Source organism: Euprymna scolopes, chromosome 25, assembly GCF_053919585.1.
Source record: "Euprymna scolopes isolate OS-2025 chromosome 25, ASM5391958v1, whole genome shotgun sequence".
NCBI lineage: Eukaryota > Metazoa > Mollusca > Cephalopoda > Sepiida > Sepiolidae > Euprymna > Euprymna scolopes.
The window spans coordinates 31807358-31830140 of NC_136506.1; the positions used below are offsets into that span (position 1 = coordinate 31807358).

The window sequence follows — 22783 nt, forward strand, 5'->3', positions numbered from 1 at the left end:
GTGTTGATCTGTATAACAAAAAATTAACTGAAAATAATTCTGCTGAGAATTGAATGTATCTATAGATGAAACGATTATTATGATCGATATATTCGATGTACAATATAAGTATTTCACTTTAGGAAGTTATCAAAATATATTTAGAAACCATTTTCTACTTGTTAGGATTTTGCAGGGCAAGTTGGAGTAAATAGTACAACTATAAGTAATAATAATAGCTATTTTCTTTTCACAAAAATTGTTTATAAAGAAATAAAGATACATTGATAGTCCAATTAATAAAGTGCCCATGATATGAATTGATAAAATAGAGATAAAACATTATCCTTGAGGAATATGAAATGTCCTTACTTGGCAAATGGAAACATGCTTCAACATCCAAGTTTACTTTGTAGTTTGGATTCTGATCATCTTCTTTTTCTTCCAAAATTACCTTGATTGCAGTCACTTTGTCAAATGTAGTTGAGATGAATGGCCCAGTGATTTTATTGGCACCAGGAAGTGGTTCGAAATTTTCAGATCCTGGACGTTGTACAAGAATTGTGATTTTCTTTGCATTACCGCTAACATCAACCTTGATCAGTTCTACCCCTTCAGGGTCATCAGTCAGTTTAACTGTGATGCTGGGTTTTGGATCGATCGAGTCAGTTGGTGCTGGTACACTCCATCCAGGGCCTTCAGGTCTGACATCACTTACAGGAGAGTTTGGTGTGTCTGGTGTTCCACTAATGTACTCATCAGGGATGAGGCTTTTATCATTCATACCCTTAGAAGACTCACATCGAACTGCAAACAAAAGTAAATCAATTGTACAAATTTGTAGTTTATATAATTTAAACGTTTTACTCGTAGTACAGAATTAAATATGTATTTATAAAGATAAAACTATTTTAATTATATTATTTAAAAATGTAATGATGAAAGCCACTTTTTAATTTAGAAATTTAGTTTACATAGTGTGAATCAAAGAAGAACAAAACTCTAATCTTTAGCAGTTTTTCAATGTAAGGGACATATTAACACAGATTCGATATAAGATACAATAAATTTAAAAAATTATGTAAACAGATTTGATATGGACGTTTATATATATAAAAGTGAAAATGTATGCATGTATGTATGTGTGTTATTTGTGTGTCTGCCAAAAACTTTCGACAGACATGACGAAAATTCACAAACTCGGTATCATATCGGAGCACCATCCTTTACTCCAAGAATATTGAAAAATATTGGCTAAAAACGTTCATTTTTTCGCCCTGAAATCGACAATTTTCGACAGGGGGATGTCAATAAAAAGCGTCTTCTCGTGACGACGAGCGGTTCTATGCATGCGCCAGATGACGTCATGACCTGATTTACTTTAAATAGTTTAAAAATAAAACAAATTCCATGTACGTCGCGTTGGTTCATTATATAAACGTTTTGGGATCGAATCGTGGTGTGAGATGTGTTTTTTTTCGATTTTTTAAATTTAAATATTGAACCAGTGTTATTTAAGCCATTTTTAACGTAACGTTCGTTTTTCTGCTTTTGTTTTTAACTTCGCTTATCCACCCCCGACCACACACCCAAAAACACCCTGGTACCCACCGATTCTTTAAATTTTAATATCGAAACAGGCTTATTTAAGCCATTTTTCACGTGTTCGTTTTTCTGTTTTAATCGTTTGTTTGCCTTACGTTAGTTTTTTTGTGTTTTTTTTCCCCGCTTAAGTTTTAACGTTGTTTTCTTTTTTTACTTCCTTATAACAAACAAACCTGGTCATTTACGTTGTCGCCGTCGTCGTTGTAACGCTCAACGACTTCTGGGCGCACACCTGTCAATTTCGTTCTTACTTAAATAAATTCAAAAATCTTTTACTAACTCATTCTGGCTGGCCGATTTTATTTTTAGACGTCGCCTCAGGGCTTCGAGTTCGATCCTACCCCCTCCCGGGTTCTGTTTTATTTAACACCACACACACCTACAAACACCCGGGCAACGCCGGGTACCCCCGCTAGTACTAAATAAATCATTAATATATGTTTTTTGTAAAACAATTTATACAATGTTCAAAATATAAATCCACTTACTTGGTGTAGTAGTAGTAGTAGCAGTAATACTAGTCATCTTAGTTGTTGAAGTTGTTGTTTTAGATGCTGCAAATAAAGACATTAAAATAGCAATATTTGAGATAGAAATATTTAAAATTTTACGATTCATAGATAAGTTATTCTAAGCAAAATACAAGGAAATTCATATTTTCATTGTTTCTATTAAAAAAACATTATAAAGTTAAAATTGATTATTTAAACAGAAAGAATTAACATTTATTAGTATATATAAAGATAAGCATCTAATATCCTAACAACATTCTTTTTTTTATCTAAACCATTTTTTGTTTATTATATGCCAAATGGTCAGTAAATTAGAGATATTTAGTCGTTTTACAACAGGTTTACCAATGACAGGGATAATATTTATACACATAGTATGTAAAATATGCATAAAAATTATGGCAAAATATAATGAAATGTCCTTACTTGGCAAATGGAAACATGCTTCAACATCCAAGTTTACTTTGTAGTTTGGATTCTGATCATCTTCTTTTTCTTCCAAAATTACCTTGATTGCAGTCACTTTGTCAAATGTAGTTGAGATGAATGGCTCAGTGATTTTATTGGCACCAGGAAGTGGTTCGAAATTTTCAGATCCTGGACGTTGTACAAGAATTGTGATTTTCTTTGCATTACCGCTAACATCAACCTTGATCAGTTCTACTCCTTCAGGGTCATCAGTCAGTTTTACTGTAATGCTGGGTTTCGGATCGTTGGAGTCAGTTGGTGCTAGTACAATCCATCCAGGGCCTTCAGGTCTGACGTCAGTTAGAGGAGAGTTTGGTGTGTCTGGTGTTCCACTAATGAAAGCATCAGGAATGAGACTTTTATCATCCATACCTTTAGTAGATTCACATCGAACTGGAATTGGAACAATAAGAAAATGTTCATTTAACAGTTGTATGTGAAAATAAAAATTACAAAATAAATTCATGGTCATATATCGCTAATGTACAATTAAAAATATTTTTTCAGTGTTGGTAAAATATTAATGAAACAAGAGAAAGAAGAAGACATATTGCGTTTAAGAATTTTTTACATGAAAATTTGTATTTTATATTATTTGGAATATTCAGATCATTCTTTTTATATTTGTTGTTATATTCAGAAATTTTGTTTGATGTAACGGTCGTCCTTTTTTCAGTTGCACATATTGTCGAATTTTGTTTATTATGAATTATTTAATTTCTCACTTGATGTTGTTGAAGTAGGTCCTGATGTTGAAGTACGTCCTGATGTTGTTGATGTACGTCCTGATGTTGTGGTGATTTTAGGTGTCACTGTAAGAAGGAAGAAAATTAAGAAAATTTTGTTACATGTCAAATTTATTTAAAAGATTTAATGCAGATCGTATAGTAAATAACTACAAATCAGCAAGCAACAATCGTCAAGTACGTATTGTATATTAGATAATGTACAGTGAATATTGTATAATTGATATTACTTATGTAAGAAATGGGGTATGAAATCTATATTTCTCTTTTTTTGTCTGTCTTTCCATTTAACCTTTTCTCGGAAACCACTAGTCTGGTGAGGGCGAAATTTTGTATGGACTTTTCTTATGATAAGGTGCAGCGAATCAATTATGATGGTATCCATTCGCTGTACAGTTAAGAATTAAAGGTATTAGTAGGGATTAGTATTTAATGCAAACACGAGCACAAATGAAACCATATTCAACTAGCAATTTGATATAAAACACTCATTATCAATCAGCAGGCTCCAAATTTTCCTCGTTCTTATTGAACTAAAAAGTCTCGTAGTGTGTAATGCAAATAAGTTCTCGTATCCTGTGATACGAAGTGAATAGTATCAGTAAGTAAAGAATTGCCTTTTAGAAAGGTTTTATTAACTGTAAAATACACGTACGCTCTTGAAAGGATCGAGCGGGAAAATGAAACAGAGGGCGCTTTTATTATGAATGTCAATCCCAAGGGGGATAACTCTTAACAACAAATTAAATCATAACATTTTCCCCGTCCTAAAGTATTCAAGTAAGGGGTAATTAATTATAGACAAATTTTTTTTTTTTTTTTACAATCACATAAGAATCATTTTATTTACAAATAACATATGAACCCAAACTGCAGTTTTTTCAGTATTTAGTCACAAAATCCTTATATTTACTAGGGAATTGTCGAACTCGGGACGACCTCCGCACAGATTGGCAGGAATGCTGATTTTCAGTATTATTTTTTAGTGAAATCTGATTTTCTTCAAGATCAGACGATTGATTTTTGTCTTCCTCATGACCAATGTTTTCATTAGTAGAAGGTTCAAATAAAGTCTCTGAAGTAGTAGGATTATTATTAGAGTTTTCTTCATTTGATGAGTTTGGAGCTAAGTCTCGAACGTTGACAGTGGTCTCAGTACCAGAAGGTAGTTGAACATAAGCGTAGTGGGGGTTGACATCTATTAGGGTGGCAGGCGTTACAGGAGGGTCATGTTTACTTGTTTTAGTGTGGTTTCTAATATATATTGGGCCTGGTTTAACCCAAGAAGGAATTGAAATTCCGGAAGCAGATTTACGACTATATTTAAATAGTCTATCATGGGGAGTCATATTAGTGGCAGTACAAAGTAATGATCTAATTGAATGAAGTGCGTCCGGTAGTATGTCTTCCCAATAAGGTAGTTTCATTTGATTAGAATGTAATGTTGTTTGAATGGCCTTCCATAAGGTACCGTTGAGTTTTTCAATCTGTCCATTACCTTCAGGATGATATCTACTTGTTTTAGAAGTAGCAATTCCTTTTTTGTGTAAAAAATCCTTTATTTCTTTTGCTAAGAAATCAGAAGCACGGTCAGTATGTATCATGTCAGGCAAACCAAAAATTGAAAAGAGTTTGTTTAGACAGTGGATAATGGTTTTGCTTGTCATATCTCTGCAAGGAAAAGCGAAAGGAAAACGGGAATACTCATCAATTAGAGTAAGTAGATATTTGTTGCCATGTATAGAAGTAGGTAGAGGGCCTTTAAAATCAAGATTTAATCGTTGAAAAGGTAATATGGCTTGAATGAGAGTCCCTCCATTGGTATTGGCGAATTTGGGTTTCAGTAATTGACAGGATGAGCAAGAGTCAGTAATATTCTTAATTTGATCCAAAGTAAAAGGGAGGTTCCTCGTTCTTATAAAATGGCTTAGTCTTGAAACACCAGGATGACATAATTGTTTATGTAAATCACGAAGATCTTGTAGATTGTAAGTAAGAGCAGAGATGCGAGAGAATGTGTCAGCAGCAATATTTTCAGGTCCAGGTCGATAAACTAAAGTGAAATTGTATTGGGATAATTCTATACGCCAACGACATATTTCGTCATTCTTAATTTTTGATTTTCTTTTATTGTCGAATATGAAGCTGATGCTCTTCTGATCTGTGATGACTTTAAAGTGCCTGCCGAGTAGAAAATGTCGCCACTTACGGAGAGCTTCTACAATAGCGGCTGCCTCTTTTTCTACTGCATGGTGCTTAATTTCGTTAGTATTGAGAGTTCTTGAAAAAAATGCAATAGGACGACCTTCTTGATTTAGTGTTGCAGCAATGCAATAGCTACTAGCGTCCGTTTCTACTTCAAATTTTTTATTTGGATCTACCGTTATTAAAGTGGCGTCTTTTAGATCATTTTTCAATGTTTGAAAAGATTTTAATACAGATGGAGGTAGTGGAAATTCTTTGTTTTGATTTAGTAATAAAATTTTATCAGAAAAATTTTTAATGAATTTGCAGTAATAGGAAAACATTCCAACTATTCTTTTTTGAGATTTAAGATTCAGCGGAGGTGGCATTTCGAGTAATGGTTTTAGTCTTTGATAATCGGGAGCTATTTGATTATTTTCTATGGTGTAGCCGAGTAGAGTAATAGAACTAGAAGAAATTATGCTTTTATTTTCATTTAAAGTGATGTTATATTGTTTAGCAATTTTGTAGAATTTTTGAAGATTGTAATCGTGTTCTTCTTGATTTTTTCCACATATAGTTACGTTATCAACATACACAAAGGTATCGGTTAGATTTTCTTTTTCTATAATATAGTCTATGCTCCTCTGGAAAGCACTTACTCCATTGGTGACGCCAAAAGGAAGACGAGTAAATTGAAAAAGTTTGCCACTTACTTCAAACGCAGTGAATTTACGATCAGCATGATTTATAGGTATTTGGTGATAAGCAGATTTTAGGTCGAGAGTAGAGAAGATGTTATATTGAGCGATGTCGTCTACCATCTTATTGATATTAGGCATTGGGTAAGCGTCTAGTTCCGTGAATCTATTAATGGTATCGCTGTAGTCGACTACCATTCTTTTCTTATGATTCTCATTCGAAGTTACAAGAACTTGCGCTCGCCACGGAGATATCGAAGGTTCAATTATGCCTTCTTTCAACATTCTAGCAGTCTCTTCTTTTATGAATTTGTTGGCGGCAAAAGTGTAACGTCGGGATTTTGTCGCAATAGGAGTAGTATGAGGAGAAAGATTAGAAAAGAGAGGAGGGGGTGGAACGTTTATGGTAGGAAAAAAATTATTCGTGTTTATAGCTCCAATTATAAGTTTGTCTCTAGGACCGTCGAATTTAAGTGTTACTTTTTTATATTTTTTTAAAATATCTTTTCCGATTATTAAATCAATGAAAAGGTTTTCAATGATTTCAATTGTTATTCCAGAATGGGTTTTATCTTTCAGTATTAAATCCACGACAGCTTCGCCAGTTATTTTAGCATGTTGATCGGAAGCAGCCAGAGCTATAGTTTTGTTTTTAGGTATTGTGAAGAGTTTAAGTTTTTTAGCAGTATTTTCATTAATGAATGTTTTTACACTGCCGGAGTCCACCATAGCGTTCACGAAGTGCCCGTTAATTTGGCATTGAGTGAATGTGACATCTTTGGAGTTAGTTCCTAGTCAGGATAGAGAAGGTGAGGGGTAGTCAGAGTCGTCATAAAGAACAGCAGTATGAGTGTTAGAAATAGAAGATTTACACACTTTAGCCCAATGACCATTTTTTTTTGCATTTTTTACATTCGGCGTTTCGTGCAGGACATAAATATCGAGGATGACGTGATTTTCCACAGAAAAAACAAACCCCTTTTGGATGCATATTTTCTTTAGTCACAGCTATACGATTGTAGCCCGAAGGATTATTTGTAGCTGCTACAGTAAAGTTATTTGCGTAGCTTATCGAATGCTTTTCTGCTTGTTCAAGAGATCTAGCCGTGGCATATGTGTCTTGTAAAGTCAGGATGGGTTTTTCTAACAGTCGTTGTCGGATGGACGAAGAAGAAATTCCGCCGATGAAAGCTTCCCGAATGTATTGATTTTTGTTTTCTTCAGCAGAAACCGCTTCGAAGTTACATGTTTTGGCAAGCATTTCCAATTGTAGTATGAAGGCATCTATATTTTGTGTTGTTTGTTGCTTCGTCGTCATCAATCGATATCTATTATAAACAATATTTTCAGGTTTTAAATAAGCGGCGTCCAATGTTCTTAATGCACTATCGTAGTCGGTTTTATCGCTTATTAAATCGAAAACAGAGGCTGAAATACAATTGATCAAGGCAAAGAAATTATCTGAAGTGTTTTCGATTAATCCGTTATTATGTGAGCGGATATAATTCTGGAGGGTTAATTTCCAATGCCTATAGGATTTTTCGGAATTAGGGCATGTAGGTTCCACCTCGAATCTGTCGGGACGTAAGATTCGATCCATTATTTTTTTTTTTTTTTTACAGTTAATAAAATTGAAGTGAATAGTATCAGTAAGTAAAGAATTGCCTTTTAGAAAGGTTTTATTAACTGTAAAATACACGTACGCTCTTGAAAGGATCGAGCGGGAAAATGAAACAGAGGGCGCTTTTATTATGAATGTCAATCGCAAGGGGGATAACTCTTAACAACAAATTAAATCATAACATAAGTGTAGAGGCTATTATGATTAATATGAAGCAGATTGTAAACAGTGAGGACTGTATAGTTTAGTGGATATTACTGATATTAGAAATTGAATATTTCATAGTGTTATTGTATTGTGAATATTACTTATGGAAGATGATAATCTATAATATTTAGAAAGTAATTATTGCTGATTGTTTCTGTAGTTCATTCGAATTTCTAACACCACTTTCACTCATGTTAAATATCTTTATATAGTGTTAAGTGTATTTAGTTTTTGCATGAGGCAAACTATGCCATGAAAAAATATGTATATATATCCGGCAAAAAAAGAAAGATAATTATAGCAAGATATTTATTAAGGCAATATGATTGTAATAATATATATATCTCGAAGTATATGTTTAGTTTGCAATGTATCTTTCCTTAATTAATGAATGTTTGTAAAGCTACATATGTTAATTAGAATACGGTTATGGAGTAGTCTCCTATTTTACCTGTTATTGTTGGGGTTCCTGTTGAAGTGGATCCAGTGGTTGGTCCAGGTCCTGTAAGGTAAATACATTATTGTATTAGAATAGTTTGTAAATATTATATGCCAATGTTGAATGAGTTAATAAAATAAAGAGAAATTATTGTTGAATAATAATTAAAATTTTACTCTAGTGCATGAGAAATAAATAAAACAATTGGAAATATGTGTTCCCATATAGTTGATTTTCGTAGACATTTGGTATGTTTCATTTACTTATTATGGTTCATTTGAGTTTAATTGAAATAGTAAACTAAAAACATTTATTCCAAATTTAATGGTATACTTGTTGCTTTTGGTTATACTCAATGATTATCATCTTGTAAATCCTTCTTTTGAAACTAGAGACATGGAATATATTAGCATATTGAAATTAAAAAAACTACATGGGTGTATGATCCATTTTCTTACAGAGGTTATCGGTGATGTAGGGCAAGCCGAGGTTAGAAAACAGGAAGTACTGGATTATTAAAGTTTACAATCAATGGCAGATCCACTAATGCAGAATAATTTTAGATCGGTAGAACACTTTGAGCGAATATAAGCAAGGTAACTGCTTCATTCTCAAGTGTAAAAGAAGGAGAAATTAGGAATAGCCTATACTAAAATTACACTGTTATCGACCCTTCTACAAACTATATGATGATAATGGGAAATTTTATGTCTCAACCGGCTTTTTAATTACATTTATTGAAAGAAAACAAATTTTAATTCCTATCATAAATTAAAACCGAATATTCAGTTTATACTATCTTTTCTTGCTTGATTTTGTGTTATGAAATAAAACATTTAAAGAAACCCGAATTTATATCAAATTTCTGTTTCCTAAAAGGACGAAGAATAACAAGGAATAGCTAAAAAATGAAGATATTTCTTACATGAATAGAGTGAACACCTATTTAAAAAGTGAAAAGATATTTGTGTTTATAAATTTTTTTTTGCATGAAATGATTTGCATCCAATAAGAATTTTAAATAAAATAATGATTTAAAACTAAATTAATATTTGATTAAATTTATTTTCTTAGAAATTGCACGAAAAATATAAATAAATCCTGAAACGTTGTGTGTTAGCACTTTTTTAAAACGTCCACAAAAATATAAATATATTTACCTGCTGTGGTAGTTTTCGTTGTAGATGTTGTTATTGGAGATGCTGAAAAAGAAATATATAGATTCAATAGCAATATTATTGGAAAAATTGTTCAAAGTTTTATTAGTTATTAGTCATTCTAATACAAAAAACTACATCTTTTATCTGATAATATTCATGCATCTATAGAATTTGTAAGTAATTTTGGTAATTTCTGTTATACATTAATCAGATTAAAATGATATATTATGTCAGCCTTCAGAGATAACTTGATCGATTGGAATTTGGACAAGGATGAGTTTGATTAACAAATAAGATGAGTTGATCCGTATAACATAAAGTTAACTGAAAATAATTCTGCTGAGAATTGAATGTATCTATAGATGAAACGATTATTGTAGGCATATTATAACCGATATATTCGATGTACAATATAAGTATTTCACTTTAGGAAGTTATCAAAATATATTTAGAAACTATGTTCTACTTGTTAGGATTATGCAGGGCAAGTTGGAGTAAATAGTACAACTATAAGTAATAATAATAGCTATTTTCTTTTCATAAAAATAGTTGATATAGAAATAAAGGTACATTGATAGTCTAATTAATAAAGTGTCCATGATATGAATTGATAAAATAGAGATAAAACATTATCTTTGAGGAATATGAAATGTCCTTACTTGGCAAATGGAAACATGCTTCAACATCCAAGTTTACTTTGTAGTTTGGATTCTGATCATCATCTTTTTCTTCCAAAATCACCTTGATTGCAGTCACTTTGTCAAATGTAGTTGAGATGAATGGCCCAGTGATTTTATTGGCACCAGGAAGTGGTTCGAAATTTTCAGATCCTGGACGTTGTACAAGAATTGTGATTTTCTTTGCATTACCACTAACATCAACCTTGATCAGTTCTACCCCTTCAGGGTCATCAGTCAGTTTAACTGTGATGCTGGGTTTCGGATCATTGGAGTCAGTTGGTGCTGGTACACTCCATCCAGGGCCTTCAGGTCTCACATCACTTACAGGAGAGTTTGGTGTGTCTGGTGTCCCAGTAATGTACTCATCAGGAATGAGGCTTTTATCATTCATACCCTTAGAAGACTCACATCGAACTGCAAACAAAAGTAAATCAATTTCACAAATTTGTAGTTCATATAATTTATACCTTTTACTCGTAGTGCAGAATTAAATATACATTTGTAAAGATAAAATCATTTTAATTATATTATTTAAAAATGTAATGATGAAAGCCACTTTTCAATTTAGAAATTTAGTTTACATAGTATGAACCAAAGAAGAAGAAAACTCTAATTTTTGGCAGTTTTTCAGTGTAAGGGACATATTAACACTTATTCGATATAAGCAATAATTATATACAATAAATTTCAAAGTCAAAAAATATGTATTTTGTAAAATAATTTATATAATCTTTAGCAGTTTTTCAATGTAAGGGACATATTAACACAGATTCGAAACAAGATAAAATAAATTTGAAAATTTATGTAGACAGATTTGATATGGACGTACTTAATAAATCATTAATATATGTGTTTCGTACAATAAATTCTATAATGTTCAAAATATAAATCCACTTACTTGGTGTAGTAGTAGTAGTAGTAATAGTAGTCATTTTAGTTGTTGAAGTTGTTGTTTTAGATGCTGCAAATAAAGACATTAAAATAACAATATTTGAGATAGAAATATTTAAAATATTACGATTCATAAATAAGTCATTCTAAGCGAAATACAAGGAAATTCATATTTTAATTGTTTCTATAAAAAAACATTATAAAGTTAAGATTTGATTATTTAAACAGAAAGAATAATTATTTATTAGTATATATAAAGATAAGCATCTAATATCATAACAACATTCTTTTGTTATCTAAACCATTTTTTGTTTATTATATGCCAAATGGTCAGTAAATTAGAGATACTTAGCTGTTTTACAACAGGTTTACAAATGACAGGGATAATATTTATACACATAGTATGTAAAATATACATAAAAATTATGGCAAAATAATATGAAATGTCCTTACTTGGCAAATGGAAACATGCTTCAACATCCAAGTTTACTTTGTAGTTTGGATTCTGATCATCTTCTTTTTCTTCCAAAATCACCTTGATTGCAGTCACTTTGTCAAATGTAGTTGAGATGAATGATCCTGTAATTTTATTGGCACCAGGAAGTGGTTCGAAATTTTCAGATCCTGGACGTTGTACAAGAATTGTGATTTTCTTTGCATTACCGCTAACATCAACCTTGATCAGTTCTACCCCTTCAGGGTCATCAGTCAGTTTTACTGTAATGCTGGGTTTCGGATCGTTGGAGTCAGTTGGTACTGGTACAATCCATCCAGGGCCTTCAGGTCTGACATCACTTACTGGAGAGTTTGGTGTGTCTGGTGTTCCACTAATGAAAACATCAGGAATGAGGCTTTTATCATCCATACCTTTAGAAGATTCACATCGAACTGGAATTGGAACAAAAACAAAACAATAAGAAAATGTTTATTTAACAGTTGTATGTGAAAATAAAAATTACAAAATAAATCCATGGTCATATATCGCTAACGTACACTTAAAAATTTGTTTTCAATGTGGGTAAAATATTAGTGAAACAAGAGAAAGAAGACATATTGCGTTTAAGAATTTTTTACATGAAAATTTGTATTTTATATTATTTGGAATATTCAGATCATTCTTTATATATTATTATATTCTGAAATTTTGTTTGATGTAACAGTCGTCTTTTTGCAGTTGTATCTATTGTGTATTTGTGTTAATTATGAATTATTTAATTTCTCACTTGATGTTGTTGAAGTAGGTCCTGATGTTGTTGAAGTACGTCCTGATGTTGTCGTGATTTTAGGTGTCACTGTAAGAAGGAAGAAAATTAAGAAAATTTTGTTACATGTTAAATTTGTTAAAAAAAATTTAATGCAGATCATATAGTAAATAAGTACAAATCAGCAAGCAACAAATGTGACGTACGTATTGTATATTAGATAATGTACAGTGAATATTGTATAATTGATATTACTTATATAAGAAATGGGGTATGAAATCTATTTTTCTCTTTTTTGTCTGTCCTTCCATTTAACCTTTTCTCGGAAACCACGAGTCTGACGAGGGCGAAATTTTGTATGGACTTTTCTTATGATAAGGTGCAGTGAATAAAGTATGATGGTGTCCATTTGCTGTCCAGTTAAGAATTAAAGGAAAGGTATTAATAGGGATTAGTATTTAATGCAAACACGAGCACAAATGAAACTATATTCAACTAGCAATTTGATATAAAACACCCATTATCAATCAGCAGGCTCCAAATTTTCCTCGTTCTTATTGAACTAAAAAGTCTAGTAGTTGTAGTAGTAGTGTGTAACGGAAATAAGTCCGGGTATATAAGTGTAGAGGCTATTATGATTAATATGAAGCAGATTGTAAACAGTGAGTACTGTATAGTTTAGTGGATATTACTGATATTAGAAATTGAATATTTCATAGTGTTATTGTATTGTGAATATTACTTATGTAAGATGATAATCTATTATATTTAGAAAGTAATTATTGCTGATTGTTTCGGTAGTCCATTCGAATTTCTAACACCACTTTCACTCATGTTAAATATCTTTATATAGTGTTAAGTGTATTTAGTTTTTGCATGAGGCAAACTATGCCATGAAAAAATATGTATATATATCCGGCAAAAAAAGAAAGATAATTATAGCAAGATATTTATTAAGGCAATATGATTGTAATAATATATATATCTCAAAGTATATGTGTAGTGTGCAATGTATATTTCCTTAATTAATGAATGTTTGTAAAGCTACATATGTTAATTAGACTACGGTTATGGAGTAGTCTCCTATTTTACCTGTTATTGTTGGGGTTCCTGTTGAAGTGGATCCAGTGGTTGGTCCAGGTCCTATAAGGTAAATACATTATTATATTAAAATAGTTTGTAAATATTATATGCCAATGTTGAATGAGTTAATAAAATAAAGAGAAATTATTGTTGAATAATAAATTAAAATTTTACTCTAGTGCATGAGAAATAAATAAAACAATTGGAAATATGTGTTCCCATATAGTTGATTTTCGTAGACATTTGGTATGTTTCATTTACTTATTATGGTTCATTTGAGTTTAATTGAAATAGTAAACTAAAAACATTTATTCCAAATTTAATGGTATACTTGTTGCTTTTGGTTATACTCAATGATTATCATCTTGTAAATCCTTCTTTTGAAACTAGAGACATGGAATATATTAGCATATTGAAATTAAAAAACTACATGGGTGTATGATCCATTTTCTTACAGAGGTTATCGGTGATGTAGGGCAAGCCGAGGTTAGAAAACAGGAAGTACTGGATTATTAAAGTTTACAATCAATGGCAGATCCACTAATGCAGAATAATTTTAGATCGGTATAACCCTCTGAGCGAATATAAGCAAGGTAACTGCTTCATTCTCAAGTGTAAAAGAAGGAGAAATTAGGAATAGCCTATACTAAAATTACACTGTTATCGACCCTTCTACAAACTATATGATGATAATGGGAAATTTTATGTCTCAACCGGCTTTTGAATTACATTTATTGAAAGAAAACAAATTTAAATTTCTATCACAAATTAAAACCCGATATTCAGTTCATACTATCTTTCCTTGCTTGCTTTTGTGTTATGAAATAAAACATTTAAAGAAACCCGAATTTAGATCAAATTTCTGTTTCCTAAAAGGACGAAGAATAACAAGGAATAGCTAAAAAATGAAGATATTTCTTACATGAATAGAGTGAACACCTATTTAAAAAGTGAAAAGATATTTGTGTTTATAAATTTTTTTTTGCATGAAATGATTTTCCATCCAATAAGAATTTTAAATAAAATAATGATTTAAAACTAAATTAATATTTGATTAAATTTATTTTCTTAGAAATTGCACGAAAAATATAAATAAATCCTTAAACATTGTGTGTTAGCACTTTTTTAAAACGTCCACAAAAATATAAATATATTTACCTGCTGTGGTAGTTTTCGTTGTAGATGTTGTTATTGGAGATGCTGAAAAAGAAATATATAGATTCAATAGCAATATTATTGGAAAAATTGTTCAAAGTTTTATTAGTTATTAGTCATTCTAATACAAAAAACTACATGTTTTATCTGATAATATTCATGCATCTATAGAACTTGTAAGTAATTTTGGTAATTTCGGTTATACATTAATCAGATTAAAATGATATATAATGTCAGCATTCAGAGATAACTTGATCGATTGGAATTTGGACAAGGATGAGTTTGATTAACAAATAAGATGAGTTGATCTGTATAAGAAAAAGTTAACTGAAAATAATTCTGCTGAGAATTGAATGTATCTATAGATGAAACGATTATTGTAGGCATATTATGACCGATATATTCGATGTACAATATAAGTATTTCACTTTAGGAAGTTATCAAAATATATTTAGAAACCATTTTCTACTTGTTAGGATTATGCTGGGCAAGTTGGAGTAAATAGTACAACTATAAGTAATAATAATAGCTATTTTCTTTTCAAAAAATAGTTGATATAGAAATAAAGGTGCATTAATAGTCTAATTAATAAAGTGCACATGATATGAATTGAAAAATAAAGGTAAAACATTATCCTTGAGGAATATGAAATATCCTTACTTGGCAAATGGAAACATGCTTCAACATCCAGCCATACTTTGTAGTTTGGATTCTGATCATCTTCTTTTTCTTCCAAAATCACCTTGACTGCAGTCACTTTGTCAAATGTAGTTGAGATGAATGGCCCAGTGATTTTATTGGCACTAGGAAGTGGTTCGAAATTTTCAGATCCTGGACGTTGTACAAGAATTGTGATTTTCTTTGCATTACCGCTAACATCAACCTTGATCAGTTCTACCCCTTCAGGGTCATCAGTCAGTTTAACTGTGATGCTGGGTGTCTGATCGTTGGAGCCAGTTGGTGCTGGTACACTCCATCCAGGGCCTTCAGGTCTGACATCACTTACAGGAGAGTTTGGTGTGTCTGGTGTTCCAGTAATGTACTCATCAGGAATGAGGCTTTTATCATTCATACCCTTAGAAGACTCACATAGAACTGCAAACAAAAGTAAATCAATTTCACAAATATGTAGTTTATATAATTTAAACTTTTTACTCGTAGTGCAGAATTAAATATACATTTGTAAAGATAAAATCATTTTCATTATATTATTTAAAAATGTAATGATGAAAGTCAATTTTCAATTTAGAAATTTAGTTTACATAGTATGAATCAAAGAAGAACAAAACTCAAATCTTTAGCAGTTTTTCAATGAAAGTAACATATTAACACACATTTAATATAAGCAATAATAATATACAATAATGTTCAAAGTTTATGTCGACATATTTGATATGGAAGTAATTAATAAATCATAAGATATGTATTTTGTAAAATAATTTATACAATGTTCAAAATATAAATCCACTTACTTGGCGTAGTAGAAGTCATTTTAGTTGTTGAAGTTGTTGTTTTTGTTGTTTGAGATGCTGTAAATAAAGACATTAAAATAGCAATATTTGAAATAGAAATATTAAAAATTTTACGATTCATAAGTTATTCTAAGCGAAATACAAGGAAATGAATATTTTCATTGTTTCTATGAAAAAACAACATTATAAAGTAAATATTTATTATTTAAATAGAAAGAATTATTATTCACTAGACTACCCGTGACCCGTTGAGTCAGTATGTTCTATTAGCTATGGAATTCATGTATGAGCAGGACACTTGTGACGTAAAGAAAATAGTTTTCCTTTGACATAACAGAAACATTTCTATGAAAGTATATTAAAATGAAAAAAGAATATAGATAGATTTCTATGTGTCGTTCTGTGTAGATTATTTTTGAAAAAAAAAAATTACAGTTACTGAATTATAAGTGGTTGGCCATACTTACAGGTAAATGTGCACTGAACAGATACCATACTACTTATTATAGTTAAATTCAAATTTTGATATGTCTGCTTTTTTTTTTTTACATCGTTCATTTCTGTATCACGTTTAAGTTATTTTAAACTCCACTCTTCCCATGTTAAATAATAATTTCGAAATAATAACGTTAATATGTCAGCGTGCCAATTGTTTTTTTTTGTTTATTTTAAACAAACTCTTCCTATGTTAAATAATAATTTCGATATAATAACGTTAATATTTCAGCGTACCAAGTGTTCTTTTTTTTTTTGCATTTAAATTATTAAAATAAATAATGGTTTATAATGTTTTTTTTTTTTTTGATGGTTTTTTTTGTGGATTACGTTCAAGTGTTTTTAAAGCCAACTCTTACAATGTTTAATAATAATTTCGAAATAATAATTTTAATATTTCAGTATGCAGGTCATGTGCGCATGCACAACCGAATGTCGCAAAACAGAAAGTGGGTTACATACATTGTTACAAGGTCATTTGAGTTTCATAATTATACAGATTAGTATATATACAGATAAGCATCTAATATCCTTACAACATTCTTTTTTTATCCAAACCATTTTTTGTTTATTATATGCCAAATGGTCAGTAAATTAGAGATACTTAGTTGTTTTACAACAAGTTTACCAATGACAGGGATAATATTTATACACACAGTATGTAAAATATACATAAAAATTATGGCAAAATATAATGAAATATCCTTACTTGGCAAATGGAAACATGCTTCAACATCCAAGTTTACTTTGTAGTTTGGATTCTGATCATCTTCTTTTTCTTCCAAAATTACCTTGATTGCAGTCACTTTGTCAAATGTAGTTGAGATGAATGGCCCACTGATTTTATTGGCACCAGGAAGTGGTTCGAAATTTTCAGATCCTGGACGTTGTACAAGGATTGTGATTTTCTTTGCATTACCGCTAACATCAACCTTGATCAGTTCTACCCCTTCAGGGTCATCAGTCAGTTTAACTGTGATGCTGGGTTTCGGATCATTGGAGTCAGTTGGTGCTGGTACAATCCATCCAGGGCCTTCAGGTCTGACATCACTTACAGGAGAGTTTGGTGTGTCTGGTGTTCCACTAATGTACTCATCAGGAATGAGGCTTTTATCATTCATACCCTTAGAAGACTCACACCGAACTGCAAACAAAAGTAAATCAATTTCACAAATTTGTAGTTTATATAATTTAAACTTTTTACTCATAGTACAGAATTAAATATACATTTGTGAAGATAAAATCATTTTCATTATATTATTTAAAAATGTAATGATGAAAGCCACTTTTCAATTTAGAAATTTAGTTTACATAGTATGAATCAAAGAAGAACAAAACTCTAATTTTTGGCAGTTTTCAGTGTAAGGGACATATTAACACTTATTCGATATAAGCAATAATTATATACAATAAATTTCAAAGTCAAAAAATATGTATTTTGTAAAATAATTTATATAATCTTTAGCAGTTTTTCAATGTAAGGGACATATTTACACAGATTCGAAACAAGATACAATAAATTTGAAAATTTATGTAGACAGATTTGATATGGACGTACTTAATAAATCATTAGTATATGTGTTTTGTACAATAATTTATGTAATGTTCAAAATATAAATCCACTTACTTGGTGTAGTAGTAGTAATAGTAGTCATTTTAGTTGTTGAAGTTGTTGTTTTAGATGCTGCAAATAAAGACATTAAAATAACAGTATATGAGATGGAAATATTTAAAATATTACGATTCATAAATAAGTCATTCTAAGCGAAATACAAGGAAATTCATATTTTCATTGTTTCTATAAAAAACAACATTATAAAGTTAAGATTTGATTATTTAAACGGAAAAAATAATTATTTATTAGTATATATAAAGATAAGAATCTAATACCCTAACAACATTCTTTTTTTTATCTAAACCATTTTTTGTTTATTATATGCCAAATAGTCAGTAAATTAGAGATATTTAGTTGTTTTACAACAGGTTTACCAATTATAGGGATAATATTTATACACATAGTATGTAAAATATACATAAAAATTATGGCAAAATATAATGAAATGTCCTTACTTGGCAAATGGAAACATGCTTCAACATCCAAGTTTACTTTGTAGTTTGGATTCTGATCATCTTCTTTTTCTTCCAAAATCACCTTGATTGCAGTCACTTTGTCAAATGTAGTTGAGATGAATGGCCCAGTGATTTTATTGGCACCAGGAAGTGGTTCGAAATTTTCAGATCCTGGACGTTGTACAAGAATTGTGATTTTCTTTGCATTACCGCTAACATCAACCTTGATCAGTTCTACTCCTTCAGGGTCATCGGTCAGTTTTACTGTGATGCTGGGTTTTGGATCGTTGGAGTCAGTTGGTGCTGGTACAATCCACCCAGGGCCTTCAGGTCTGACATCACTTACAGGAGAGTTTGGTGTGTCTGGTGTTCCACTAATGAAAGCATCAGGAATGAGACTTTTATCATCCATACCTTTAGTAGATTCACATCGAACTGGAATTGGAACAATAAGAAAATGTTCATTTAACAGTTGTATGTGAAAATAAAAATTACAAAATAAATTCATGGTCATATATCGCTAATGTACAATTAAAATTTTTTTTTCAGTGTTGGTAAAATATTAATGAAACAAGAGAAAGAAGAAGACATATTGCGTTTAAGAATTTTTTACATGAAAATTTGTATTTTATATTATTTGGAATATTCAGATCATTCTTTTTATATTTGTTGTTATATTCAGAAATTTTGTTTGATGTAACGGTCGTCCTTTTTTCAGTTGCACATATTGTCGAATTTTGTTTATTATGAATTATTTAATTTCTCACTTGATGTTGTTGAAGTACGTCCTGATGTTGTTGAAGTAGGTCCTGATGTTGTTGATGTACGTCCTGATGTTGTGGTGATTTTAGGTGTCACTGTAAGAAGGAAGAAAATTAAGAAAATTTTGTTACATGTCAAATTTATTTAAAAGATTTAATGCAGATCGTATAGTAAATAACTACAAATCAGCAAGCAACAATCGTCAAGTACGTATTGTATATTAGATAATGTACAGTGAATATTGTATAATTGATATTACTTATGTAAGAAATGGGGTATGAAATCTATATTTCTCTTTTTTTGTCTGTCTTTCCATTTAACCTTTTCTCGGAACCACTAGTCTGGTGAGGGCGAAATTTTTTATGGACTTTTCTTATGATAAGGTGCAGCGAATCAATTATGATGGTATCCATTCGCTGTACAGTTAAGAATTAAAGGTATTAGTAGGGATTAGTATTTAATGCAAACACGAGCACAAATGAAACTATATTCAACTAGCAATTTGATATAAAACACCCATTATCAAGCAGCAGGCTCCAAATTTTCCTCGTTCTTATTGAACTAAAAAGTCTAGTAGTGTGTAACGCAAATAAGTTCTCGTATATAAGTGTAGAGGCTATTATGATTAATATGAAGCAGATTGTAAACAGTGAGGACTGTATAGTTTAGTGGATATTACTGATATTAGAAATTGAATATTTCATAGTGTTATTGTATTGTGAATATTACTTATGTAAGATGATAGATAATCTATTATATTTAGAAAGTAATTATTGCTGATTGTTTCTGTAGTCCATTCAAATTTCTAACACCACTTTCACTCATGTTAAATATCTTTATATAGTGTTAAGTGTATTTAGTTTTTGCATGAGGCAAACTATGCCATGAAAAAATATGTATATATATCCGGCAAAAAAAGAAAGATAATTATAGCAAGATATTTATTAAGGCAATATGATTGTAATCTATATCTTCTATCTATCTATATCTATATCTATATCTATATCTATATCTATCTATCTATCTATATCTATCTATATCTATATCTATATCTATATCTATCTATATCTATCTATCTATATCTATATCTATATTCTTTCTATATCTATATCTATCTATCTATCTTCTATATATCTATAAAAACAGAGATGTGTGTGCCACAGACGATTTCTGATTGGTTAATCCAATAATCACATCTCCTAAAAAACTATGGTTCGTAGGCTCTTAACTTTACCATAAAATATTATGGCTTTATTTATTGTCCATCTTGGAAGGGTTTAATTTTTTCCTAACTTGCGATTTACAAATTAAAAAAATACGAAACTTACAATCTAACAATCGAACCTCCGACATCACGGCCGCCATTATGAAACTAAACTAAAAAAAAAAGCGCCTTCACTCGTGGTCTTTACATTTCGGGTTTGGGTACTTGTGCAGTTTTCCATTGACATTAAAAATGGAAATATTTAAAAAAATATATATATATTGTACGTACTCGTCATGGGATAAAGTTTTCCTACAGAAAAAATCACGTAATTTCATCAAGTAGTTATTTTTTTATAGCGAAAAAAGAAAAAAATCAACGCTACAAGCGAGTCATTATTAATTAAACAGAAAGTTCAAGTAGGGGGATTTCCCCATTTTTTTTTTTTATAGCAAGGCTAAATTTCGCGAATTTGGCCTTTTTTTTTAAGCAGTTTGGCCTTCAAATTTCTGTTTGGCCTTTTTCTTCACCGATGAAATAAAAAAAGCAAATAAAAACAACGCAATAAAACTTTTAAAAATACGGCACACTTTTGTTGTTCTTGTTTGTTTTTTTTGGTAATTTTCCTTATTTTTTATTTTTTCAAAATAATACTATTAAATGGACACTATTATGCCAAATTAGCCCCCCCCCCCCCGAAAAAAAAATGCACAAAAATTCGAGATTTAAGGTTTTGACGAGATAATTTAGCGAATTGTCCGGACTATTGCGAGAGAACCATCCATTAGTTTTTCCTGAAATTTTGCCACAAATTGTATTTCAATACATAGATGTGCATAGTAACAACATTTTTTAGCCGAAAATTCCCGTTGCGTCCCCAGATTTCATCGGTGAAGAAAAAGGCCAAACATAAATTTTGAAGGCAAAACTGCTTTAAAAAAAGGCCAAATTCGTGAAATTTGGCCTCGCTATCAAACGATTTGACCTTTGAGAACTCTACCAAACTCCTCCTACAATTTTGAGTCTAAACACGTGATATTTTAGATATAGATTCCTTGAACATGGATCTAACTTATTACCTTTACTTGATCCCTAAACAATAAATGTTAAGAAGTCATAATAGGGGTCAAAGTTTAAAAAATTGACCGTTTTTTTTTCTCAGCATTAACCTCAAAACACCTGGGCAACGCCGGGCACCGATTGCTAGTAATATATATATCTCAAAGTATATGTTTAGTTTGCAATGTATCTTTCCTTAATTAATGAATGTTTGTAAAGCTACATATGTTAATTAGAATACGGTTATGGAGTAGTCTCCTATTTTACCTGTTATTGTTGGGGTTCCTGTTGAAGTGGATCCAGTGGTTGGTCCAGGTCCTATAAGGTAAATACATTATTGTATTAGAATAGTTTGTAAATATTATATGCCAATGTTGAATGAGTTAATAAAATAAAGAGAAATTATTGTTGAATAATAAATTAAAATTTTACTCTAGTGCATGAGAAATAAATAAAACAATTGGAAATATGTGTTCCCATATAGTTGATTTTCGTAGACATTTGGTATGTTTCAGTTACTTATTATGGTTCATTTGAGTTTAATTGAATATAAGCAAGGTAACTGCTTCATTCTCAAGTGTAAAAGAAGGAGAAATTAGGAATAGGCTATACTAAAATTACACTGTTATCGACCCTTCTACAAACTATATGATGATAATGGGAAATTTTATGTCTCAACCGGCTTTTTAATTACATTTATTGAAAGAAAACAAATTTAAATTTCTATCACAAATTAAAACCCGATATTCAGTTCATACTATCTTTCCTTGCTTGCTTTTGTGTTATGAAATAAAACATTTAAAGAAACCCGAATTTAGATCAAATTTTTGTTTCCTAAAAGGACGAAGAATAACAAGGAATAGCTAAAAAATGAAGATATTTCTTACATGAATAGAGTGAACACCTATTTAAAAAGTGAAAAGATATTTGTGTTTATAAATTTTTTTTTGCATGAAATGATTTTCCATCCAATAAGAATTTTAAATAAAATAATGATTTAAAACTAAATCAATATTTGATTAAATTTATTTTCTTAGAAATTGCACGAAAAATATAAATAAATCCTGAAACGTTGTGTGTTAGCACTT

At 30.5% G+C, this 22783-nt stretch overlaps 1 protein-coding gene across 1 annotated transcript in view; it reads right to left on the reverse strand.

Annotated features, from left to right (window-relative positions):
- LOC145247313 (uncharacterized) overlaps window positions 1-22783 on the reverse strand; it is a 558870-nt gene that overhangs the window by 125634 nt on the left and 410453 nt on the right. Inside the window, exons 288-306 of the mRNA XM_080108949.1 lie at window positions 21963-22013; window positions 19438-19527; window positions 18671-19105; window positions 18228-18284; window positions 17310-17744; window positions 16106-16162; window positions 15294-15728; window positions 14637-14678; window positions 13488-13538; window positions 12417-12485; window positions 11647-12081; window positions 11201-11263; window positions 10282-10716; window positions 9623-9664; window positions 8475-8525; window positions 3290-3376; window positions 2523-2957; window positions 2073-2138; window positions 352-786 (exon numbers count right to left, since the gene is read on the reverse strand). Coding sequence (XP_079965075.1) covers window positions 352-786; window positions 2073-2138; window positions 2523-2957; window positions 3290-3376; window positions 8475-8525; window positions 9623-9664; window positions 10282-10716; window positions 11201-11263; window positions 11647-12081; window positions 12417-12485; window positions 13488-13538; window positions 14637-14678; window positions 15294-15728; window positions 16106-16162; window positions 17310-17744; window positions 18228-18284; window positions 18671-19105; window positions 19438-19527; window positions 21963-22013 — 3771 coding nt within the window. The remainder of the gene's footprint in view (window positions 1-351; window positions 787-2072; window positions 2139-2522; window positions 2958-3289; window positions 3377-8474; window positions 8526-9622; window positions 9665-10281; window positions 10717-11200; window positions 11264-11646; window positions 12082-12416; window positions 12486-13487; window positions 13539-14636; window positions 14679-15293; window positions 15729-16105; window positions 16163-17309; window positions 17745-18227; window positions 18285-18670; window positions 19106-19437; window positions 19528-21962; window positions 22014-22783) is intronic.